The 24518-nt window shown below is 46.3% G+C and overlaps 1 protein-coding gene across 1 annotated transcript in view; it reads left to right on the top strand.

The window, feature by feature from the left end:
* The window catches only part of SUFU (suppressor of fused homolog (Drosophila)), a gene marked incomplete at its 5' end in the record, with an annotated part of 63792 nt that overhangs the window by 11952 nt on the left and 27322 nt on the right, over nt 1-24518 (top strand). The window contains 5 exons of the mRNA XM_010153207.1: nt 10768-10910; nt 13966-14051; nt 16068-16140; nt 20591-20744; nt 22148-22259. Coding sequence (XP_010151509.1) covers nt 10768-10910; nt 13966-14051; nt 16068-16140; nt 20591-20744; nt 22148-22259 — 568 coding nt within the window. The remainder of the gene's footprint in view (nt 1-10767; nt 10911-13965; nt 14052-16067; nt 16141-20590; nt 20745-22147; nt 22260-24518) is intronic.

Genomic DNA, 24518 nt, shown 5'->3' with positions numbered 1-24518 from the left:
GTCGTTTGGCCTCTTATATACGAGGTCTTTGTCCCACCCGGCCTTTTCTAGGAGACAAAGCAGCCGCTCTAATAGTTAAAGGCTTCTGCACAGCATAGTGTTGCCTCCTCCTATCAAGGAGCTGAAAGCCACGACACAGAGGGATTGTTCTGCAGTCGCAGGAGCATCCTCTCTCACTGCCTGCGTGCAATTGTTTGGGATGCACAGAGGAGTGTGAAGGTTACCCGTACTGAGTAGCCTTGTCAAAGAACTGGTTTTTTCCTCGGCAGTTGCCAAGCCCGCATTAGATGTAACTGCAGAGAAGAGTGGACTGAGCTGGAAGTTGGGTTCACTGTTACATATCCACCTTCTTACACTTTCTATTGAAGATCTGTGCAGCAAGTGGTGTTCAAAGTGTGCTTTCTGACTAACCCACTCTGCCTTCGACAGCAGCAGTACGAGGAGCTCATTACAGACCATCTTCTGACAGGCTCACATGCAAAGATCCTTTGCAGAAGCCTACTCAGCCAGGAAGGCAGCAAATGGGCACAGCAGGGGAAGCGTTTTGTTCTTGGTGGGGAAGAGAAACTGGGAGAGTGTATTTCAGCCTCTGGGCTGCCTGCAGTCTCTGTGGAAGGTGGACTCTCCCGCTTTCTGGTTTAAAATCGGGGCCTTTAAAGGAATCATCTCAGAACACTTGGGATGGTATTTCATAAACAGGCTGGTCGTTTTGCATTTGAACCGTAAATACAGCTCTTGGACTATCTTTAAGGTCCCTTCCAACCCTAACCATTCTATGATTCTATGTTTCTCTTGCACTACTGTAATGGGTTGGTAGAGCTCAACGTGTAACTAATATTTTACACAAATATGTGTGAATACAGAGTTCCTCTGTTTCCTGCCCTTCAGCCTCCAGCTTTGCCAAAGGAAAACAAAAGTTTGGCCTGTGCGAGCTTTAAATTCCTGAAAATTTAAGAGAAAGTAATCAACCACTGAGAAAAATGCCATGGTGCTCTCTCAAAGACCCCTACCCTTGCCATCTCTCATAAGCCCCAGAACTAACGCCCAGCTATCAAGGTAACTTTTCTGAAGCGATTACGATGTGGTAACTCCGGAGGTGTTTTCTCACAGACTGTCTTCCCTTTCTTGAGTAATTTTTGCTAAAAGGGATGCCCTAGCACAGTCTGGCAACCTTCACAGCGCAGGCGCCTGACGGAAAGACTATTAAAAGAAGCTTCTTGCATCTGCTTTGGGTCCTTTGGAGGAGGATAGTGCCTTCACTTCCTTTTCAAGCTCTTTGAAAGCTCTTCAGCAGAAACGTCTCCTAGGTAGATAACTAGGGGAAGGTCGCAAATGACAGGCGGTGTTACGGTGCTCCTGTGTCATCTAAGTACCCATCCTTCTTGGTGACTTGCACATGCACAAGTATGTAGGAGGTCCAACAAGAGTAAAAGGTTTTGTCTCCTGCTGCAGTTCTCTTCCCTCGCTGAGGACACCTGTAGGTTGTTAGATGCTGCGGGTACAAGTCTTTGTTCTGGTTGCGCCAGGGTGGGAAATGTTCAGGTAAAACAGCCTAGCTTTCACGTGCCGGAACACAGGATAGGCTTTTTAAATTAAAGGCAAGTACCTCTTCAAGTTGGCCACGTGGGACCACGTAATCTGTAAATAAACTGTCATTAAACACTTATTTTGAGCTGAGTCCTTATCTGACAGGAGATCCTGCTGTATAACATCCTTTCCTGCTCCTGGGCCTCCACCCCATCCTGAGGCTATTCAGTTTCTGAAACTACTGAAGACACAAACACCATCCTTTGAAGGGGAGCTGTAAAACACGTCTTGTTTGGGTGAAGGGTGCAGGAACCTGATGGCAGCACAGCTGGACAGAGGTGGGCAGGGTCTCTTCCCTGGTCTGGAGCTCAGGATTTGGCGAGTGCATTGCTCCTGTTCCCTTGCGGTTGCTGGGCTGGGGGGTTGGAGAGGGTACGGAGATTGTCCCACTTGCCCATCAGAGGAGGTGAAAGCAGCCCAGCCCTGCAGCACCTGGGGACAGTGTGCCCGAGTGATGGGGTGTAGAGGAGCAAGAGCTTGGAGCAGGAGAGTTGTGGGGCTGCAAAGGAACAATCCACATCTCTGTTCCTCCACTTTCTCTGCTATACTCAGCAATGCCAGGTAAGTCCTTTCCTGCTGCTGTGCCTTCTTTCAACCTTCCCTCCCTGCGGGAGGGAGCCATGCAGATGAATCTGCAGGTAGGCGAGAGCTGCACTGTTGCAAAAGCAAGGCGGGAGATGCATCCTGCCCCGGGCGACGCGTGTGCCGCGGGGTGCCACGCGTGCTGGGTGTGCCAGCTCCTGCCTCTGCTGACTGCCAGGGCTGGAGAAGGCCGTGAGGAGCAGATGTGGAGGAGCTGAATGAAGTCGCGGGGAGGAGAGGAAGCGTGGGAGGAGGTGGCTGGCGGAGCAGGCTGTACAGAGTCAGGGAGAGGACAGGGGGCCCACCGCTCGCAGAGGGTGGGAGCGTGCCCTGGGCACGGGAGTCACTCGCTGGGAGCCTGCGTGAGAAATTCTCGGAGGCTGCAGTCATGGAAATTGTATACGCGTGTAGAGATGGGCAGGGAGCAGGAGCGAGCCAGGCACGCAGATGTGTAAGGGATGGAGAGAAATGTCCTGGAAAACAGAAGATGGAGAGTAGGCCCAGAACCAAATCGGTTATTGTGCGATGGTGGTTTAGTATTTGTTTTTTGGCTAAAATATTACACTCTCCAGTGCCACATGAGGCATCCAGGTGCCTGGGATCTCCTTTGTCATAAGAAAAGCAGCTTTTGTAACTGTTAGCGGAAGCTGCCGTACAGCGAGACACGTTTTCCACCGTCCCGCTGTCAGTAGGGGTGAGAGACAACTCTGAGCGGGGCACGGAGTGAGGAATCACCTTTATCCTGCTGGTGATGGACCCTGGGGAGGCACCGGAAGGCCCGATTCTGGCCCCTTAATCTGGCTTTCAGTCCAGGGGACTTAAATGATCAAATAAGTTTAGATATGCTTGTGTAGATTTACAGAGTTCTTTTGAGAGGATTGTTAATTTTCCAGACTTAACGACCTGGAGCTGTGCAGTAATCAACTTCGCATTTTCAACCTGCTGATCAATTAAAAAAAATATAATCAGCATCACTCTTCTGAAACTATCTTTAATCCTCAGGGGTCGAGCAGCCCTTACAGTACTGATAATCTAGGCTTTTCCACTTTTTTTTTTTTTTTAAAAGAACGTTTTGCCTAGACCCCTTGTTTCTAAAAGCCCAATTTGAATCCCTGCAGTGGAGCTATTGTTTAATTGTACTCCAGGGATTTAATTCTTCCACAGGCATCTTGTCTGTGCTGCATGTCTGTGGCAGGCAGCAGCACCATGTGAATTAAATATAGCTGGTACCTCTTTGGAGTGCCCGGGTTGGGGCAGTTCCTGTTTCCCAGAAAGCAGATGAAGGGTGTCAAAACTGCACTGAAAAAGAAAAACATGGAGGAAAATGATTTTTTTTAATGTAGTATGAATATATCATGGCTTGGATTCTACTTGTGCATTCTTAAAACACATTCAGCTTGAGTTGAAAATGAAATTATAAACTAACTGCCAGTGGGCCCCACAGATTATCTCAGAATTGGTTTTCCCTTTTATCCATGTGTACAGTCCTGTGTAGGTTCGAAAGCTAAGCAGACTGAATTTAACATTAATTTGGTTATCTCTGGGTTATCTTAATATAATGTGACTGTCAAATGAGTCTGAATGAAGGTTTTTTTATATTCTTTTTTTTTTAATTTCCATCTCTATAATGAGTTGCAATAACTATTACTTTGAGATTTTTAGATATGATTTCATGTTTAGCTTCTGTATTGGTTTATTATAGCTACATCTTTGCATGGATGCTTATATCCATTATTGAGCTAGTTAGAAATATATTAAGTAGCTCTGGTAAAAAGTATAAATAATACATTTCAGTGTTGGACTCTGCATCTGCCCTTAGTTTCTCACATTAATTCTAGCTGTTCAGTCTGCAAAATGGTTCTGAGAACCAGCATCAAATCTTATTTGTGACAGATTGCCAGATTACCTTTTTTTCTTTAGCAAAGCCAGACTGAATACTAAAATTTTGTTGGAGAAAATACATTTATATAATAAATTATATAGACCTTGCATGGGGTAATAGCAATGCAATAAATTACATTGTTTCTCTAAGTATTGGATAAGCTGCATTCAATTTAAACGTCTGGCTGCATCACTGTCATGCTTGTTCAGGAACTCACTGGGGGCCTTTTTAACATTCCTGCACCCGTAAGTCATGGAGTCGAAATCCTTCGTTGCTTTGCCCTCAAATACAGAATTTCTCTGACGTCTGTGACTCGGTGCCTGCCATTTAGCTGAGATCTCTCACTGGGATACAAAAAGCGCAGGTTCGTACCCCTTAGAGCAGCGAGTTTTCCAGCCACTGAGCGGTGCGGATAAGGTGGGTCTGGCTCGTGTGAGGGATGTGGTCATCTTGTTTGCCTGCCAGCATCCCTCAGTGCCACGCACTGTTGGAAATGAGTTGAGTTTCATTTATTTTTTTTAAAATGCATGCATGGTCAGGAGATACGGTTGCTTCAAGTTCCCTTGTCTCCTTGCTGGTGGAACAGCATCAGCTCCTTGTTTTCCTCTGTATGGTCCCCTATGCACATGCCAGAGAAGATATTTGACTCTCAGATGCCCAAAGACCTATTTCCCATCTCTGGGTGCAGGGTAGCAAGCTCACTGGAGAGAGATGTTCCCTGACCCAGATATAGCCATAGCCTGGGGCCACCCTTCGGATGGAGCTCTCTTAGATCCTAGAACTTGTCTTGGTTTGCTGCCCTTCTCAACTTACTCCCTGTGGCTGTTCAAGGGAGTAAGGGCTCCTGACAGGATCCCGCGCATGCAAAACGGATAAATGTAAAAAAGAAATGGAAAATGCAGTGGGAAGTAATCCGTATTTCTCTCTAGAGCTAGCTAACACCTCTTGAGTGTAAATTGCATATATTACACTGCTCATAAAACATCTTGAAGCCAAGAATATGACTTGAGTTTATTTCTTTAGGCATCAGCTATATTCAATCAAATTAGAGGTGGGGAGGAATGCACTACAAGAAAATACATGAGCAATGTTACACAAAGAAAATCTACTAGTCCACAGTGGAATGGTTCCCTCTGAGTTATTTCCCCAGTTCTCATTATAGAGCAGTTGGATAGTAAAGTTCGGAGAGATTGCACAGCTGAATTATGACCGTTGCTGCATGAAGGAACCTCACCTGCTTTATGTGGGCTGTAAAAGAAAATGGATAATGACATTTTAAAGACTTCAAAATATGGGAAGCTTAACAGAGTGGTGTGCTGTAACTGTCTTATAGATGTTGCTTTTGCCTAATAGAATGGTGCAAGAGCTGGTCTGTGGGAAATTTAGGGACTTCTCATCTTTGTAGAGCTAGAGAAAGGCTTCAGATTTACTATTATAAATTATGAAACAAAATAGTCAGTTTGAAATGAAATGTTTTAATGATTTCCATGTTGAGTTCTTAGGAAATCAATACCTCCCTATGAAGCACTTTGATTTCACAGAATCAGCATTCCCGAACGGTGGGGAGGAGTGGGGAATAAAACCCAGTAGTTTTTGTGAAAACACATGCTTGGGGGGAGAAAGAACCAGTTTCAGGCCTGTGAGGCTGGATCACCTTGCTGCATTGGGTTTGGGTCCCCGTTAGAGCCCCTTCCAAGCGGGACGGGTGCGGGCGTTACTGTAAGCGAGCCTGTGTATTTACAACACATCCAGCGCTCCCGTGGTAACTGCCGAAGGATATGTGCTTATCCTGAGGGAGTCCTTCCTTCTGTGGAGGGAACATGGAACCACCTCAGGTTTTCCGCGAGGCAGAAGTATTCAGCAGCAGTTCCTGTGCATCAGCTCGTATGCAGTAAATCAGAGCCTTAGGTTACTCCTGAGGATTCACTGATTTAGCCACACACTAAAATCATTTGGATTTAATTTTTGACATATTTTCTTTCAGTTCCTTTGCTATTTAATTCCTCCTGTTGATGGCTAGATCATTTCTGTGCTTTGCCATCTGTCCTACTCATTTGGCAATTCCCTGGTGAGCTCCTGTTAACTTTTCCTGGTGACTATTGCTTTTGCCGTGCTCACCTAAGGAAACAAGGCTTAGGCAGTCACGCTGTTCTCCTGCCAGAAGACTGACTGTGCTACCCTAATGGTGTTTGAACCCACTGGCCAATGTCAGACTTAAGAGAGTGTCAGGACACTAGGAGAGACTTGGTCCTTAAAGGATTGCCATGTCGCCTTTTCCTGGATTCTGGACACAAACGAATTTTGTCTCATTGTGACATACAGTGCAGAAGGGCTTTTGTAACATCTGTTGTGCTTTAATTCCTCCTCAAAACCAGTAAGAAATGTTACCACGGTGTGCTGATCTACACAGCGTTACAGCAGATCAAGGGGGTTGTCATAGCAGAGCTTGTTAAGAGGGAAGAAAAGTGTTGGATTGATGACTGTAAGTGAGCTTGGATAAAGCAGAGGCTGTTCCCAAATGTACAAGGGCCTGGGACAGCATCAGCGTTGTGATGGGAACCTGGCTGCTGAGGCTGCCAACTTTCGGGTTTACTAAACTGAGATAATTTGCAGAGCAATGTTCCGTGCTTATCTGAAAGGGGAGTCATGTTTTGGCCTAAAACTAGAGATTGTTTTGGGATGCTTGTGGCAGCGAGTCCTGTCAGATGGGGTCAGTGCTGAATGGACACAAACTCCTTCCCTTTATTTTTACATACATTTCATTTGCGTGTTTATTAGCACCTATTTTCGTGTGTCTATTTTTATATATATGTGGCTTTCAGTTGTGAGCGTAGGTGTCTCCTTCGGTATCTGAGGAAGGCATCAAAGTGTGTACTAAGGGGACCCATCGTTATCACTGAAGGTCCTAGTCCCATCCTTGGTTCGTAGAAGTGCAGAACAGGGATCTCAGAAATGTGCTTGGAGATGGCAGGCTGCTTCTCCGGTTAGTCCACGTGGTATGGAAGATATGGGGTACATTCTGGGAACAAAAGAAGCTGTCGTCACGCGTGTCTGACCCAAGCGTGTGGCTTCTCGTAAGGTGTTTGTGCTCCTCGTGTAGCTGAGACAAGCGCACGTGTCCTCTGCCTACTCATCTCTTGGTTTAGTGGAAATACGTATGTACTCGTAGGAGGCACTAGCACGTCCTACGTGTCGGTGGATGAAAGTCAGGGTGTACCAAGTGTGCTATTGACAGCACTGCAAATGACAGAAAGGTGCAAAAACCACAGGACCCTTCACATCCACCTGTGCTGTGATGGCTTTGAGGATTTATTTATCTGGATGTTTTATATTCTAATCCAACATTCATGAAAGTCCAAAATTCAGCTATAAATTTATTTTGGAGAAATCATATATGAAAACCTATGGATTTTGTGGCTAAAACATTGCTTAATGCTTAGGAAGATGATTGTCTTGTTTTGAAAACACAAGGTTGAAAGGTAGGAAGGGAAGACGCTCATCCCTGTTTCCAGCATGAGGCGAGAGAAAGTGGTTATCTAGTCCTTCGTTTCTGTAATTTCTCTGTTTCTGTGGCTACGGGTCCTGCAGTTCAAGCTGTCCTCAGTGCTGCAGTGGTGTCTGCACAAGAGCTGATCTTACATTCTGTATGGGTTACGTTGCAGCAAGCGAGGTGCTGAGTTCCAGGCCATAATTCTGAATTTCTTGGACTTTTACAAGTTTTAATTCAGCTTCGTGTTATTTGCAGGATTTTTTGTGTGTGTGTGATTTAATTGAGTAGTCGGTGTGAATTTTGTGGTGTTCCTGTGCATGCAAGGGAGAGGGAGATTTTCTAAGTGTTCAGTGTTCACATGGACATAAACAGGTGGGTTTCCAGCAGAGGCATTTGCATTTGAAAACCTGCTCTAAACGGGCTGGGCTTTCCCAGGAGAAGCAGCACCAGCAGTGAAACGCAGCGATCGATCAGCATAGAATTGTGTGAGCATTTGATGGGCAAAATGTTGTGGTATAAAGACAGGGCCCAAGAATAAGCTCTTTGTGTCTTTGTTTCATTCCTGAAAACTGTGACTGAGAGGCTTTTATAATTTAAAAAAAAAAATTTAATCAGCCACATTTTGGCTAACCTGGAAAATATAACAAGATCCTTTGCAATATTCTCAGTGCTGAGTCTTTAATCCAATTCTGATACTTTAAAAAAATGACGGTTTAAATTTTTGTCTGCTTATATTTACCCAGCTGTAAAAGTGAAGTAATATCTGAACCACTCCTTTCAGTCTCAGAGATGCAGGCGAGTAATTTAGTGTACGTAACGATAAACTCCTTCAAGCAGCTTGTGTTCGCTGTGTTTTCTTTCTTTCCTAATTTTAACTAAGGAAAACATTCCCGTACTTAACGCTTCCGTAACATGCCTCATTTTTCCGGCCAAGCTCTTTACGGTATTTGGAGTTTATTTTAATTGTTAATCAAATGAGCTGTCCAAGAAACTCATCTCAAACAACGTATGTGATGATGTTCAAATACACACCAATGGGGACACCTCGTGGAGAAGCGACGAGTTGCCCAGGACGCCTTGCGTTCAACTCGTGAGTGGGTGAGCTAGCTCATCCGGGGGATGACTGTGGGTATTTATAACTCCAGCAACTGTGAGATAACGCTCACAAGTTTACCTGCAGCTTTTTCCTGGGTCCATCAGAGCATCCTGCACTTGCTGCTGGCCAAAGTGTGAGCACGCTGTCGTGGTGTGCCGATGCACGGCAAGTGGGGTGCCAGCTCCTGATGCCTCAGTGTCTCTTGTTTAATGGGACTGGGGACAAAGCTGCAATTACTGGCAAATGCTGTTTCTCTCTTGCCACTGGGGAAGCTGCCAGGGTGGGACACCTTCCACTAGACCAGGTTGCTCAAAGCCGCATCCAGCCTGGCCTTGAACACTTCCAGGGATGGGGCATCCACAGCTTCCCTGGGCAACCTGTTCCAGTGCCTCACCACCCTCTCCGGGAAGAACTTCTTCCTGATATCTAATCTAAGCCTCCCCACTTTCAATTTAAACCCGTTCCCCCTTGTCCTGTCACTACAGCCCCTTGTAAAAAGCCCCCCCCCAGCTTCGTTGTAGCCCCTTCAGGTACTGGAAGGGGCTATAAGGTCTCCCCGGAGCCTTCTCCTCTCCAGGCTGAACCAGCCCAACTCTCTCAGCCTGTCCCCGTAGCCGAGGGGCTCCAGCCCTCTGAGCATCTTTGTGGCCTCCTCTGGACTCGCTCCAACTGGTTGGTGTTCCTACTGTTATTCTAATAAGCCCTACAGATACTTATTTAAGAGGTGTCCTATTGACATGTATTTGGAAGGTCTTGTGGGAAGGTTATGGGAAGATCCAGGACCACATCTACTCATAGCTGCAGGGCAGAGAACACTCCTCGGGATTCAATCCTGCTCTCTGTCATGTGAGATGCTTCAGTCTCCACAGGCAGCAACTCAAGTAGCCACTAATATTTGCCAGTCTGCAGTGGAAGTCCTAGTCTGCCTTCAGTGGGGAAGGCCTCCCTTCCCACCCTCCTGTAGGCCTTGGGAAGAGACCACGGTGAGAACAGTAACCCAGACTGGCTTCATCAATGAGCGTGGTTGGTTGGGGAGAGGGCACTATGCTTGCCACTGACTTGGTTCATCCCTGGGGCATTACACCTATGTCAGAGGAGAGATTATGGCTCCCAAGCTGTTTATTTGTATGATCTATAAAAGTTCTGCCTGGGGTAGGACAAGAAGAAGACACGAGGACAAGGCAGTTGGTTGAGCAGCATTATTGCACTGTGGAATAGGAACTGTGTGCAAATGGAGCATGCTTTAACTGGTGTGATAATGATCGTGGTTAGTGGTTTTACTTCTAGCTCACTCAGAAAGCCAGCATTAGCCTTTCCTGTGATGGGGCAGCAATTTACAGATGGGTTCTGGTGTGCCTTCTGGCATGCACCAGCTGTGGAACATGGGATTATCTGGGGGTTTTGTCTTTCTAAGTAGGAGAGGAGAACAAGAAAAGGAATGCTTACAGTTGTGAAGAGGGGAGGATAATTTCTGGCTCTTTGTTTTGATGCAGTCTATTCTGACATGGAATGACATTTATAGCCTACTGGTTTTCTTATTGTTTGGGAAAGAAGGAACATATTAATTACACTTCTGCACCATAGCCACCAGACAATTGGGAGAGAAAGTGACTTTGATTTAGACCATCACAAGTTGGGCAGCAGACTCTGCATTTTTATTAGATATCGCAGAGTATTATTTGTGTTTATTTCACATCTCAGACTACTTTCTCAGTGGCAAATAAGAGCTGCAAATTAAGTATGAATTGCCATCCCATAAGCATCCAGTATGGCCTGTTGACTGCGCCCTCTCACAAAATGAGACTAATAATAAATGAGAGAGAAGCTAACTTTATTTGTTGGTATTCCTGTGTTGGGATTAATATCAAAGCAGGACACTGGTTTTTGCCACAGGACTTGAGAGACAGCAATTTTAAAATCACTGCTTGAATTCAGATGGCTCAATGAGATCCCTTTCCTGCTTCAGGTGCTTCAGCAGACTCGGAGATTCAGCAGAGCTGGCAGGAGCCAGCAGTGACTGTCCTGGTCCAGACCAGAGGTCCCTGCCTGACAGTGGTCAGGAGCAGATGCTAACAGGAGGGGTGTTCTGGCAGACTTAACAGACTAAACATTTGTTTCTTTTCCTTGCAGAAAACACCTTCTGTAGCGGTGACCATGTATCGTGGCACAGCCCTTTGGACAACAGTGAATCCAGAATCCAGCATATGTTACTGACAGAAGACCCGCAGATGCAGCCGGTGCAGACTCCTTTTGGGGTTGTTACTTTCCTACAGGTATGACACAGAAATAGTGGCTCTGTCACCTCCTGAGAGTGAAATGTGGCTAACATTATATTTCATTTAGCTTTGATAAGTGTCATGGTTTAACCCCAGCTGGCAACCAAGTGCCACACAGCTGCTCGCCCACACCCCTGCAGCAGGATGGGGAAAAGAATTGGAAGAGTAAAAGTGAGAAAACTTATGGTTTGAGATAAGAACAGTTTAATAATTGAAAGACAATTAATAATAATTACTACTGTTATTTGTAATGAAAAAGAACATTTAAAAGAGAGGGAAAAAAAGTGATGCAAATAAAAACAAAATGCTTACCACCAACCGACTGCTGCCCAGCCTGTCTCTGAGCAGCAGTACCCTGGCCAGCTTTCCCCCTAGTTTATATGTTCAGCATGGCGTCATATGGTATGGAATATCCCTTGGGCCAGTTTTAGTCAGCTGTCCTGGCTGTGTCCCCTCGCAGCTTCTTGTTCCCCCTCCAGCCTCCTTGCTGGCAGGGCAATATGAAAAGTCCTTGTCTTAGTGTAAGCATTATTCAGCAACAACTAAACCATCAGTGTGTTATCAACATTATATTCTCCTCCTAAATCAAAAACACAGCTCTATACCAGGTACTAGGAAAAAAACCCCACCTCTATCCCGGCCAAAACCAGGCCAGTAAGTCAGATGCTTATTATCCTGCCTTCCACCTTTCTTCCTTACTTGATTACTGTGGATCTCATCTTTGAGTTGTTACTCTGGAGGTATTCAGTAAACATTTTGCCAGGATCGAGCAATGGCATGCTCAGTTCTTAAGACAGACCTGTAGCTGATGGAGAAAAGGTTTACACTGTGAAACAGACCTGGTGTTGAATATTACTTTACTGCTCTGAAATTTCAAACATGAACATGGGGAAAAAAGCTGAGAGAAACACTTTTAAAAGATAATGTAGAGCTAAATTCGAATTAATTGTATGGCAGTATTGATAAGTGGTCCACTGGTTTGAATTCTAGGAAAAGAGCAGGACTCAGTTGCTTTAGTGTTAGTTAATGGCAGAAACGTAGCTCACAGCATTGAGCCAGAGATTCTTCAGAACCTCAGTGAGCTTTCCTGTGTTGATCTACAGTTGAAGAAAGGTTCAGGTTTGTTTTGCAAAAGAGATTTAAAAAATCCCTTGCAATTTAAACCTACTTTTCATTGTGGGAACTTCCTTAGCCAAACAGGTTTGCTTGCTTTCCTGAAGCCCTCCTTCTCAGTGGGGTCTCTTTGATGTGGGCTGCTTTGGACACTTTCAAATTGCATATGGAGTTGTTAACCTTAGTGGAAGAGCTGACATAGTTTATACTGGTTGCTGATTTCTCCCTGCTCTGTCCAAAAGCGTCCCTTCTGCAGGAAGATTCAAGCATCTGTGTTTTACAGTTTAAGCTGGAAGTTGCTCCCATTTGTCCTTGGCTGTAGCTGCAACATGGGAGAAGCTGCATTACCACAGCCCTGCACAAGGAAACTGCTGCGTAAGGGCAAAGGCTTTCCTGAATTTTCTGAGGTGCCCAAAATCCGTGATTTATCAACAAGAAACAGATGGGTGTGGGATTAATCAGTGGAAGGTGAGCTCTGGGACCTGGAAGCAGAGATGGAGAGCCAAGCTAAACAGGGCGATTCCTGTCCGAGTCCCCAGTTAGTGCTGCCTTAGTCCACATCTCTTCAGTGCCCAGCTGTCCTGCATCAAAGGATGGTCAGCTTGTTGGAACCCAAGGCGCTTGGCCTCTAATCTTCCACAACACATACAGTTGACTTGCTTTTCACCTTTGCTTGTTGTTATGGATTTATTTTGAACCATGAGGATAAACGATTGCAGAAAGAAAGGAATGAACACAAATTTTCTGTTAGAGTCTGGCTGTTTGTATGTCATTAGGGAGGGAAGGCCCAGGGAGGGGTGTCCTGAAGTGAGGGTGATTCAGGCTCTTCAGGGAGGAAGCCTGGGAGATGGGTGGAGATGAAGTGCATGCAAGGGCTGGGTCCTGAGAAAGTGAGCTCTGCGAGGGGCAGGGGAGGGCAGGGTGTGCAGGACTGGGTACATGCTGACGCTGATGATTTTTCACGCAGATCTCTATCAGCGCAGATATGCGCTTGCGGCAAAGGCACGTTGTGCACTTTAGCTTGCTGCTTTTCAGCACTTAGTTTTCTGATAAAACATCAGTTGAAGAGATTTTGGCCAAAAATCCAGTATTGTTGGAAAAGGCTTAGAGTATTGAGGAAGAAGATAGAAGGCTATGGCTAAAATAATTTTTCATCCTGAAGAGTGAATCACTGTGCTCCAAGGCACAAGCTAGTGGTTGATGGATCAGGAAGAAATTGCCCTCCTCTATCAACTGGAGGGTGTTTCACCCCTTCATTTGAAGTGGCTGATCTCAGCTGCTGTGAGAGGGATGTCTGGTATTACTCAGAGTGGCAGCTCCCATCCAGAAAAGCAAACACATCCTGCCTTACACAGGAAGGCAGAAGTCTGCAGTTGCCTGCAGTGACGAGTGGATGTTGGGACGTGTAAGCAGCTGTACTTTATGGTGCCGGGTCAGGTGTAACTAGTCAGCAAATGGAGCTGGTCAAGGATTTATAAGCACCAAAGCATTCCCTCGTGGCAGCGGGTCCCTTGCTGGGTTGAAGTTGCTGGTGCAGCATCGCGTTTGCCCCTAGCAGTTGGCTGACAGAGCAGTGTTTTGCATGCGCTCAGACCTTAACCTGTCCTGTCTTGTGTGGACTAGATTGAAGAGTGAGAACAGAGTAGTGGATCTTTGGTAAACCTTGATTTGTCACCAGGCCCTCCTCGCAGTTCACATATGCCATGCAAGATTAAACGTTACGTGACCAAGGCATGGTAAGTGTAGAGAGAGGGTGTAAAGGGACTGCCGAATCCCCCTGTTGTCTCAGGCTCTGTTTGTCCTCGCTCATCTTCTTAATTTAAAGAAATGGTGCTTCTCTGTATCTGCACTGTTTGATCCAGCACCACATGGTACGTTTTCTCTACAGTTCTCGCACAGTTCCCATCCAGTTTAGTATCTCTGTTTTCATTTACTCCAGATTGTTGGAGTTTGTACTGAAGAACTGCATGCGGCTCAGCAGTGGAACGGGCAAGGGATCTTGGAACTGCTTCGGACTGTCCCAGTGTAAGTGCTCATATAGCCCCCTATAGGGGAGCATTCCCATAGAGAATATTTCAGTTGTTTGTTTTTATTAATGATCTTAAACTTGTTGATGGAACTTATTTAATCCTGTGCTGTAGCAAGAAATGGGAATTCATTGCAAATCCGTTCTCACGCACAGACACTTAGATGGCAAATTAATGCATGTGGAAGCCCACATGTTCAGGGTGAAACAGAATGAGGTCTTGAAAGCTTAATTTCCTTCCTCTTATGCCTGCAGCATTTTCTCACTGGTTCTTCCTGAGAGAGCTTGGATAACTGTTACTGGTGACCTCTCTGTAGTTCAAAAGAAAGGAAAGAGAGGGTCTGATTTACAGGGCCTGGAGAAGCTTGGGTACAGTCTGAAAGTGGGAACGTCACTCTCAAACGGGCCCCGCTCATGGTGGGCCAGTATGCAGTAGGAGGAGTGTTCATGCGAGCCAAGTTCATTGTTGTTTTTCCTATGGCAAAACAAAGCTGAGGTTGGGTTAAGGAGGAGATGGGTTTTAAATGATGTTGGGGCTTTATTTGCTGCCAGGTTGCAGCTGAACTTTTTGGGCTTGCAGGTGTGTTGTTTGAGTATTTTCTTATATTTAGTGGAAGTTATTGATGTGTGAGTACAGCTCAAAAGATTGTTTTAAACGAAATGGTTCTGAATATGTGATCCTGGGCACAATAGCACACTCTCTAGTGTCACAATGGCCTTTAATTGATTGATTATTTGGAAGGGTCTGGCCTTTGCTGCTGTATTTCTTAAACTTGAACTTTTCCCTTTTAAGCACAAGTGTAGATAATTCATGCGGATGCCCTAGAGTAGAGTGAATTTATCCAGCTGCAAACTTTGTTTCTGGGACCTCAAGACAATAAACACTGCCTGCTGCTCCCTGGTCAATACAGATACAGCACCACTCTCCTCAGCTTTTGTGCTGTGGTACAAGGACCTTTCCAAGGACAAAATGAAACCCAAATGTGCATGACTTGAAGCAAAGCCGCAAACTACTAAGCCGCTGATGGGGAGTCAGGGTAATAGTCTTTTGCATCCCAGTGAGGGACTGAAGCAGGTGGCACCTCTGCAGTTAATAATTAACAGCTTCCAAAGGGATGTGAAAAAGTGGCTATCGATGCATCTGAAAAGCTATAAAATATTAACTTTTATTGCTCCCGCTCGAACTGATTTAGGAGACTTAACACAGACAAGGCCAGATGAGGGGGCTTTTGACTGCAATAACACAGTATCTCCTGAAAAAAAGAGAATTTTTATAGCAATTCCAAAAGACTTCAGTTTTTACTTGGGATGAAAGGTGCCATCTAAGGCCGACTTCTGCAGTCTGCCTGCACTGTGACCCGAAGCAAAGCCTCTGAGTAGTTCATCTTCACAGTAATCTGGTTTCTATCACCTTTGTTGGGAAACATCTTGACCCTTCTGACTTTTATTGCTAATGAAAACAAAGATTTCCCTGAACCATCTGAGCACTCAACCTTCAAGTACCAACTGGGCAAAATGTCTATTGTGAGGATATTTATCAGAGCAATAAGCTTTTACGGTACTGAACATGATTGCCGATCTCAGCAAAAAGTGCAGTCCCACTGGGGCCCTGCTGCATCTTTAGGTATGTAATAGAGGTATAAATCGTGACCCTGCGCCTTGCCCATCTTTCTTAGACGTGGGCTACACTGGACTTCTCAGTCCCAATTAAGTTACCTGTAAGATTAAAGCCCAATGAGTAAGTGGGTCCATGCAGGGGACAGCCCGTGTAATCCTGGCTTTACAAGGCTTGGTGGTGCCAGGCACTAGACAGAGAACAGCTTGGTCATGGAGGGCTTTCATCACGTATTTGGGAAACGTAACGGACAAACGCATGCTGTGGGATGTGTACACAGCACAGGGGGCTTTTAGGCTTGTTTTAAACTGTCTTGCGCTTTCTTCCTTTACAGATCCCCTCTGAGGACACTGGGGGGGAGTACTAGCTTGTTTGGTTCATTACCTTTCTCTCTTTGTAGAGCTGGAGGCCCCTGGTTGATAACGGATATGCGAAGAGGAGAGACAATATTTGAGATTGATCCACACCTGCAAGTATGTCTTTAGTTAATAAAATGTCATGTCTTTCATAGCAGTCAAGGGGAATTGGTTTTGTGGTATGAAACAGTTCTATTATTTTCTGTAAAGGTGCTGTGATCTTCTCAATTACTAGAAAAGTTCCAGAGGCTCCCTTTGCCCTCTCAAAGGTGGTTCAGGAGTGCACATGTCCAGCCCCAAGTGGATGGCAGCTCTGGGAAGAAATTTAGAGAAGGAAAATGAGGAAAACAATCTCATTTATGAAACAAATTAGTAAGGTTTGGGCTGCATGTTTTAGAAAGGAGGAAAATAGGAAAGGATGAAAGAACATAGAACAGTAAAAGATTCAGAGATTATAGATCAGGAAGTTCTTCCTCTGGTTTATATGCAAGCATAAGGAGATAAAACATGCAGAATACTCAAAACCAACTAAGTAATATTTTTTCACAGCAAATGTGACAGTGTAGCTCGTTGTTGTAGGATGTCACTTAGGCCAAGTAGTTAGTGTGGTCTGAGAAATAATGGGAAACCCAAAGTATCTCATGCAGTTGTTAATAATCCATGCAGGAAGATCTAGTAAACCCTCTTCTTGAGAGTTCAAGTTAATTTCTGCAGCTTAAAGATCAAAATAGGACCTCTATGGAGGGGTTACTGTCCCATGGGCTGCTGCTGATCCATGCCTTTGGGAGGCAGTTCTGCATCCCTTCAGCAGAGGTACGGTCCTGGAGTCCACAGGTCCCAGGCAGACCCGGTGCGGTGCTGACCTTGTTTCAGTGAATCACCAAGTATTTGCCTTTAGCAGAACTTGGGGCTTAGCCTGCTAGGGCACGTGCATGTGTGCACGTTTTGTACAAGCTATTGCATTGGCGTACGGTCTGTGTGTCTGCATCTGATTACCCTCAGTTGCCTCACAACCTCTTTTATTTTGAAAGCTTAAGAACAAAACCAAATTCTACTTTTACTGTTTTAAAGGATTTGGTTGTCTAAAATAACCCCAGTCTGAGGGGCACGCACAAAAAACCCCATTCCACAAATGTCCCACAGTGTGGGAGCCAGTACGATTGCAAGTCCTGTGAAGTTCTTAGGATCTTCAAACTTTTGCCCTCTCCCCTCCTGGAGGGTGTTTGTCTGTTCTCTGCACACTGGTGATTCCTCATGATAACAGGGTTTTCTTCGATTTACTGTAAATGAAAAGTAGTTCAGCTTACTGGAATCTGAGTCAGCCAAGGCAAGTTAAGGCAAATAAAGAGCACCTCTGCCTCACCAGCGTGTCCTGCCACCGAGCGCTGCTATGTCTGTGGCTTTTCCGGCCTTCATGACGTGGAAGACATTCCTGTTTCTGTTCTCTCTTGCCCCTGCAGTAGTGCGTATGCACAGGTGTGTCTGTACCTCCTTCCTGCTCCCCTGCCCCTGGGGATTCACAGGGCAAGACCTGCTGCTGCCGCACTGTCCCGCAAAGAGCCTTTGCTGAGTGCAGGGAGCTGTGCCGGGCCGGGATCGGCCACGTCTGCGCCTCCCGCACTCCTTAGCGGGAAAGGATAATGTGTTGTTTGCTGGGCACTTCCTTGGTGGTGGTACAGGGTGTGTGAGAGCCGACGGGCAGCAGTGGAGGGGTGGGAGGCAGCAGGCAGAGAAAACGGACAACTTTCACGGGAGCAGGCAAGCATGCTGCCTGCCTGGGAAGTGGGCAGAGCTTGTTTGGCGGCTGTATTGTCTCTTGTGGGAATCGGTTGGGGCCTAAACCCAGCCCTGGCAGCAGCAGCTGTACTTTCTGTTCGGAGTCGCTGAGAATGGTTCCCAACTAAGATGTCATCCCAGGATGTCGGCAATTAATGCTGTGGCAACGCTGGCTGTTTTCTGTTCAGCCAGACTTCCCTGTAGGTCATTCAGATTTCCCTGGCAGCACTGTCAAACAACCCCTGTCGGTCCCCAGCTCTGCGCCGATTCTCAGTGCTTTGCTTCTGTTTTAGCAGATATCTCAGAAGAGAACAAAGCTGATTTGAATTTCCTGAGTTGTGGTTGCCGCTCTGCGGGTCACGCTGCAGTTCTCTGGCTCGTTTAGAAAGGGATCAGTGACTTATAAGAGCCTCAGAGCATCCCTCCCACATGCTGAGAGGAAAATGGGACAGAAACATCCTTTCTTTGAGGAAGGAAAATGTTGAACCTCCTTTGCCCTGGGCTCCTCCAACCTCCTGCTCAGGCTGCCCTTTCAAGGGAGGAAGAGCAGGCCCTCAGCCCAGGCACATCTTTGCTGGCTAAAGATTGGGTAGAGATGTGTGTTGGCCCAGCTGAGAGTCTGCACTGGCTAGGGCTTTTTTTTTTTTGGGTTGTTTTTTTTTGCCTTCAACATCAATACTTGCAAACGTTATAAAACAGGCGTGCAAACGAGGCTGCCTTAGGCCAGCTCGTTTCCATCAGCCCCTCTTGATCTCCAAGGGATGCCAGCAGAGCAGCACTTCTTCCCCTGAGGAAGTGCTCTGCAGACCAGCTGAGATGCAAATGACGAGTCCCTTTCCGCCTCCCCGAAGCTCTACGCACTATCCGGAGGCCCTAGCTGTGTCTGTGAGTGGAGACCCCGGCTGCGGGGATGGAGAAGCGTGTCCCACCAGTGCCTCTGCCCCATGGAGTCCTCAGAGCTCTCTGGGCTCTTCTGCTCCCTGCTCCAGAGCAAATTTGGGGTCTCTCCCATGCTTCCCCAGTCACTGGAAAAAAAAACCCCTGACGGTGCTGACAAGTTAGACCTCCCCGTGGCAGCTGGTTTAGGTCCTTGCAAAGCAGCGCGGAGGGCTCCCGAAGGAGCCATGTGCTAAATCTCACTTAGAGCATATGTAGGTTCCAATGTATTTTTATTTCTTTTTCCACAACTTCTATTTCTGGGTAAAACAACTAATTTTATGTTTAGGATATAACAAAAGAAAATCCCAGCAGATTTATTCTTTCTCAGATTTTCCCATTACGTTTTCATAGAAGCCAGTTTCCCCTGACGCCAGAGGAAGATCCCCACAAGGAGCAGTCTTCCAGGGAGAGAGGCAGAAGGAAGGCAGTCTCTTGACCGCTTAAAATCCAAGTCAGGACTGCTCTGGTCCTGCCCCCAGCCACAGGCTTCTGCCTCCTCTCTTGGGCCAAAGAGCCAGTTTCTGGAGGTGATCCAGCTGAAAAAAAAAACTGGAGCTGGCGCCAGGAAAGTGGTAGGAGCACATGGAGGAGGATGGGATGGCAGCCACTGTGAATTACATCAGCTTGAAGTGCTGTGCAACCACACCCTGAGTGCTCGTGCTTATCTTCGAGCTGCTCAAATCCCCTCCCAGATGGTCACAAGAACAGGCAATGCCCTTTCTCGGGTGCAGCTGGGCAAGGGGAGGAATGCGTGTGGGGGTTAGTCTGGAAGCTGCTTCTTCGGGAACAGATTTGGCAAAGCGCTGGATGTTCCCATGGTCTCTTGACTCCAGTGGCAAGGTCAAACCGGAGGGTAGTAACGCACGGAGCGATCTGCTCCCGTTGTGCAGAACAGCTCTGCTCTTTCAAGTCTTCAGAGTTTCTGCCCTGCAAGCAGTGGGATTTAGTGCCTGTGCCGAGGTGACCCAGATCTAAGCAGAGAGTTGGAGTTCGTGCTGGTGCCACTGAGCGGTACCCGCAGTGACACCCCTTCGGAAGAGAGCAGGGGTAACGAGCCTGGTTGACCTGGTGCCCAGAGAGAGGTGGCAGTGGTAGGAGCAGTCCTTCCTCGGTGTAGCTCAGCCCCGTGTTTGTTCAGCTCAACATTACCCCCTTGTGGGACACGGGTGGAAATTCAGAGTAGTGCCACTTTCCTTGGCAGGTGGGTGTCCTGTGGCAGTTCTGGCTGTCACTTAGGGCACTCTTGCTGTCAGCAGGTGCACGTGTCCTTGAGAAAACGCGCGGTGTCTGAGAGCATCCAGCTGCTTGTGGGGGATGTGAGACACCTTCCCACACCCAATGAGTCTCTGTGAGCTGTTTTCATTGTGGGTCTCCTTGGTAAGCTTGGAAAGAGAAGTTTAGTTATTCAGGGGTTTGTTTCCATTGGCATTTAATAGGTAGACTGCCAACCTGTGCTTTATACAGGAGTGTATAATGTAGCGTCATCAATACTCTGAGTTGGTGTAAACCAGAGCTAACACTCAAAGAAGCAACCCTGCATACCCCAGGCCATTGATTTCCACCTCTCTCCCCTTGCTTTGGGCCTGCCAGGGCCACATGGAGCGGTGGGGAATGTCTGGGAGTTCAAACCAACCTGCTATGGAAAAGGTTTGCTCCTGTGCAGACCAGCCCCACAATTTGGCTCAACGTGCCCTTAGCTGATACATCGAAGCCCGGAGGCCAGAGAGTGGGAACTGTCCGTGAAAGGGGGGCTATGCCGGAGCTGCGTGGGGTGGGTTGAGCCAGGGTGGGTTCCAGCTCAGCTCCAAGCCACACCCAAAAAAGTCTTGGGGTCTTGGATCTTTTCAAGCAGGAGAGAGTTGACAAAGGGATTGAGACAGATGGCTCAAACCTGAGCGGAGTGAGTGCCAAATGTGCCTGGGATGATCTCAGCCGGCCCCCAGAGGATGATGAAGACAGCAGGAGCATTTGCATTGGGACCCAGCCGCGACGGCTGTCCGGGAAAGGTAAGAGGTCCTGGGCCGAGTCGCTGTCACGGCCTTTCAGTTGGTTTCTGATGGGTCTGGGCAGTGGGCTGAGTCACGCAGCATCTTGGGGTTCCTAACAAACACCACATTTCCTGGAAGACTCAGTATGTCTCAGGGCAGTGAAATTAATTTTGGTGTGGCCTCTTCGAGGAAGGCTGGAGAGAGGAAAAGAGATCTTTGCATGGGTTTGTCTAAATGTCTCTTTCAGTTCTTAGGTGTTTTCTAACGTAGATCTGCAAAGTTAAACTGAGGACTGGGTGAAACCAGGACTGTAGTGAACCAGCTGCATTTTCCCAGGCTCTGTTTCCTTTTTAACCCTGTCACTTGGGCGGCGAGCTGGACTGACACTGCGTGTTGCTGGGACTGAACTCGAGCGCTTCTTGCAAAGACGGAACTCTGGAAAGAAGAAATAAAATACGGTGGAGTTCCCCTTTGCAGTGAGGTGCCATCTCAGGGTACAGATGTCATAGCCATTACACAGGCTTGAAATTATGCATGTTATGTTTCAAATGGGTGAAGTAATGTAAAATTTGAGGGTGTGAGATTTCCTGGAATTGACAGTGGTTTCCACAGGAATGGTATCTTACTTGTTTTTAAGTCTATGGTTAAAAAGTATTTAAATATAGGGTTCCTTCTGGCTTCCATGCAAATGTTTTGAACTGCGCTGGATCTACAAAGGCTATTTTCCCTCAACCCTGCAAATGAAAAGCCCAAGACAGGTATACATGGTGATATTTTTATGTCCTTCCCACATTCCTCAGAAAAAGATGAGGAAACTTCCAAGAAGGGTAGGAAAGCATCCTAGTAGAGTATTTGGCCATTAGGCACGATAGGAAAATGAAAAAGTAAACAGACTGCATCTGAACCACATAATTTGCAGTTTATTTTCAAATGTGAGCTCGAGGATAAAGTTTGCCCTCATAAAATTCCTTTCTTTTGTGAACCTCGTTGTAAATTAATCAACAGATTTGCAAAGCCGGTTGCAAAAATTCAGGAACCTCCTTGCACTCGTGCACTGTCAGGAGGTTCCATGAGAGCTGCAGAAACAGCAAACACCTCCTGTGTGAACGTATAGGGAACTACTCAGAACTTCCTCATAAGGAGGGCTCGGTACCAAAGGTTCCAGCTTTCCTTGTCTGGCATAACATCACAGCCCAAACAAAGAGAATTCAAGCTGACTTCATATAGAGTGGAATAACTCCTGAGGTGCGGGAAGAACTGTTAAGAATTCACCCTTAGTATTCCTTCATTTCTTTCTGAAGGGGAAGAGTTTAGATGAAACACACTGTAGAAACAGTCCTTTTAAAAAGAAAAAGCTGACATTTTGTGCCTGTGATGTTTCTGGGGTCTCTAAATCATATTTTAAAAAATTCTCTTTGCAGATACGGAGCAAATCAGGGAGACTTTGCGGAGAGGGCTCGAGATTAACAGCAAACCTGTTCTACCTCCAATAAATGCACAAAGACAGAACGGGTTGAACCATGACCGAGCACCGTAAGTTCACCGTGCACACTCGGATGGTGGGAGGAGGGAGGCGAAAGAGCTCTGTAGAAAACAAACTTGAAGCTGGGCAGGTAAAGACTTGGCAAGGGGAGAGGAAAACTAGAAGCAAGTACTTGCAAAGCGAAAGGATAGAGGGAGAAGAGTTGTTCAGTTTGGGTTAATGGGCTTGTATTCAGGAGGGCAGATTTTGAGGAGGATTTCAGACAAACCTTACTAGTGCAGAGTGGCTCTGACTGTGTTCTGTAGGACCCACTGCTCACGGCGTGCGGTGTTTGAAATCAGACTGGACTGAGCCCTCTACAACGTAGAATCCAAAGAGGCACAGATGAGCATTTGCTGATATTTTTGCCTGAGCACGTTGTTTTCAAGCTCATAATTACAAACTTCTTGGTTAAAATGTTGATTTTTTTTTAATGTGACTTTGATCTTGCCTCGCTTCAGCAGGCAGGTAGTGGCAGTAATTACATGCTAATACCACCCTGGTCTCTAATAGTCTGTAGGCTAACAGGTGATTTAAGTGGGACTAGGTGGGCCTGTAGATCCCTCCTCATTTGTAAGTTTTGACTTCAGTGAGACTATAGGAAACTACCTATGGTTTCAAGCCATCTGCAGTATCTGCACTCCATCGTTTTGGTTTTCTCTCCTTCCTCTCTCAGGCGTATTTTGGTTGCTAGCTAAATGTCTTCCCAGCGATGGTAATGTTTTCATCTAGATGGTACAGAAAGACATGCATCTTTGCTGCGCTCTTTCATCTTGGTGTTTCCTTTGGTTTCCTCATCTCTGATGAACATTTGGCCTTTCTTGTTCCAAGAGTAGAGATCATCATGAAATCGGCTCTTTCCTGTAGTGCCAGGCAAGAACAGCATCCTGCTCTGTTTCAATTCCTGTTTCTTTCTTGATTCAAGCATTTCATGACAAAAATATTCCTCCTACTTGGTTAGGACTCTGATGTACATTCTTGATCTTTTTTGTGGGTGAGCTAATCTGCCTTATGTATTAATGCTTCTGAGTTTCCCAGTCCTTTGTGGGAAGTATTACGTCAATTGCTGATGCTGTCTACTAATAAGTAGTATGAGATATTGGTGCTTATTGAAATACAAACAAACAAACAAACAAAACCCCAACAAACATCTTAGGTGGCTTTATTGTTGCTTTAGGAATAATCTTACTTTTGCTATAATTATACGGAGCCAGATTCTGACATGACTCAGATTTTTAGTAGTACTTCCCTTCCTGAAGGTTGCTCCCATTGGCCCCACTGAAAAAATAAATTGTTACCATCTGATTTGCATGCATCACACCCAGCCTTGGAAGGCTCAAAAGAATTGAGCAGAGTTTCTCACAGATGCTGGGCTACTGAATGGATCTTCATGGCCAGTAAACGCTCTGAGTTTGTAGTGGCTGGGGATGACCAGAAACTTTTAGGGTGCACATCAGGTCAGGGAGGTGAGGCAGCTGATGGGAAAGCCTTAATGCTGGGAGGCAGTTGTGGCTTAGATAAGAAAGCTTTACGTTATTCAGGGTAAGATAAACAGAGATAAGCTCAAGACAGAGTGGTGAAAGGATAGCAGAGGTCTAAGATGGAGCACACAAATATTTACCTGGTTTTTTAACTGTTCTGAGACAGAGAGGAAGGCAGGTCAAATTCAGAATCTCATATCCGTGACTGCTCTTTGTTGCAAATCTCTTACCTGTAGCAGCTGCACACTCGCCCCACCTGAAGCCTGAGTGGTAGGACTGGCTGGTTCCCAGCATTTGCCTCCAGAAGATCAATACATTTCTCTGAGGTCTATGGCTACCGCGGCGGAAACTGATAGCTAGCCTGTTTCCCCAGATCAGCAGTTGGGTTAAGGAGAGAGAGCTCTCAGCTGTGTGTCTTGCCACCAGTTACTCCAGTGATGGTTGGTGTCAGAGGGATAGAAGAGATCTTCTCAACTTAAAACAGCAGTGTGTCCTAAGACTTTCTTCCCCCATCTTACTGACTACTTTGAGAGGAGCTTGGATAAGGTCGTCATCTACTTCTGCAGTGGCTCCTCTTCCCCAATTCATGTAGCAAATAGAGTGGGTCTTTCTCAAGGCATTGACCGTACTGGGAGAAGTGGTTTGTGCTGGAAAGCAGTGGTTTACTCACAACCTCTACCTAACTGGTACTTAAATCAGACCTGACCATTGTCCTTGCTGTGGCTAAAACTTGGCAGTCAACGTATTTTCCAGCACAGTGTGGTATAGATGAAACAAAAGAGGAAGATC

Source organism: Eurypyga helias, unplaced genomic scaffold (assembly GCF_000690775.1).
Source record: "Eurypyga helias isolate BGI_N326 unplaced genomic scaffold, ASM69077v1 scaffold23766, whole genome shotgun sequence".
Classification (NCBI taxonomy): domain Eukaryota; kingdom Metazoa; phylum Chordata; class Aves; order Eurypygiformes; family Eurypygidae; genus Eurypyga; species Eurypyga helias.
This window is presented reverse-complemented; position numbering and strand designations above follow the sequence as displayed.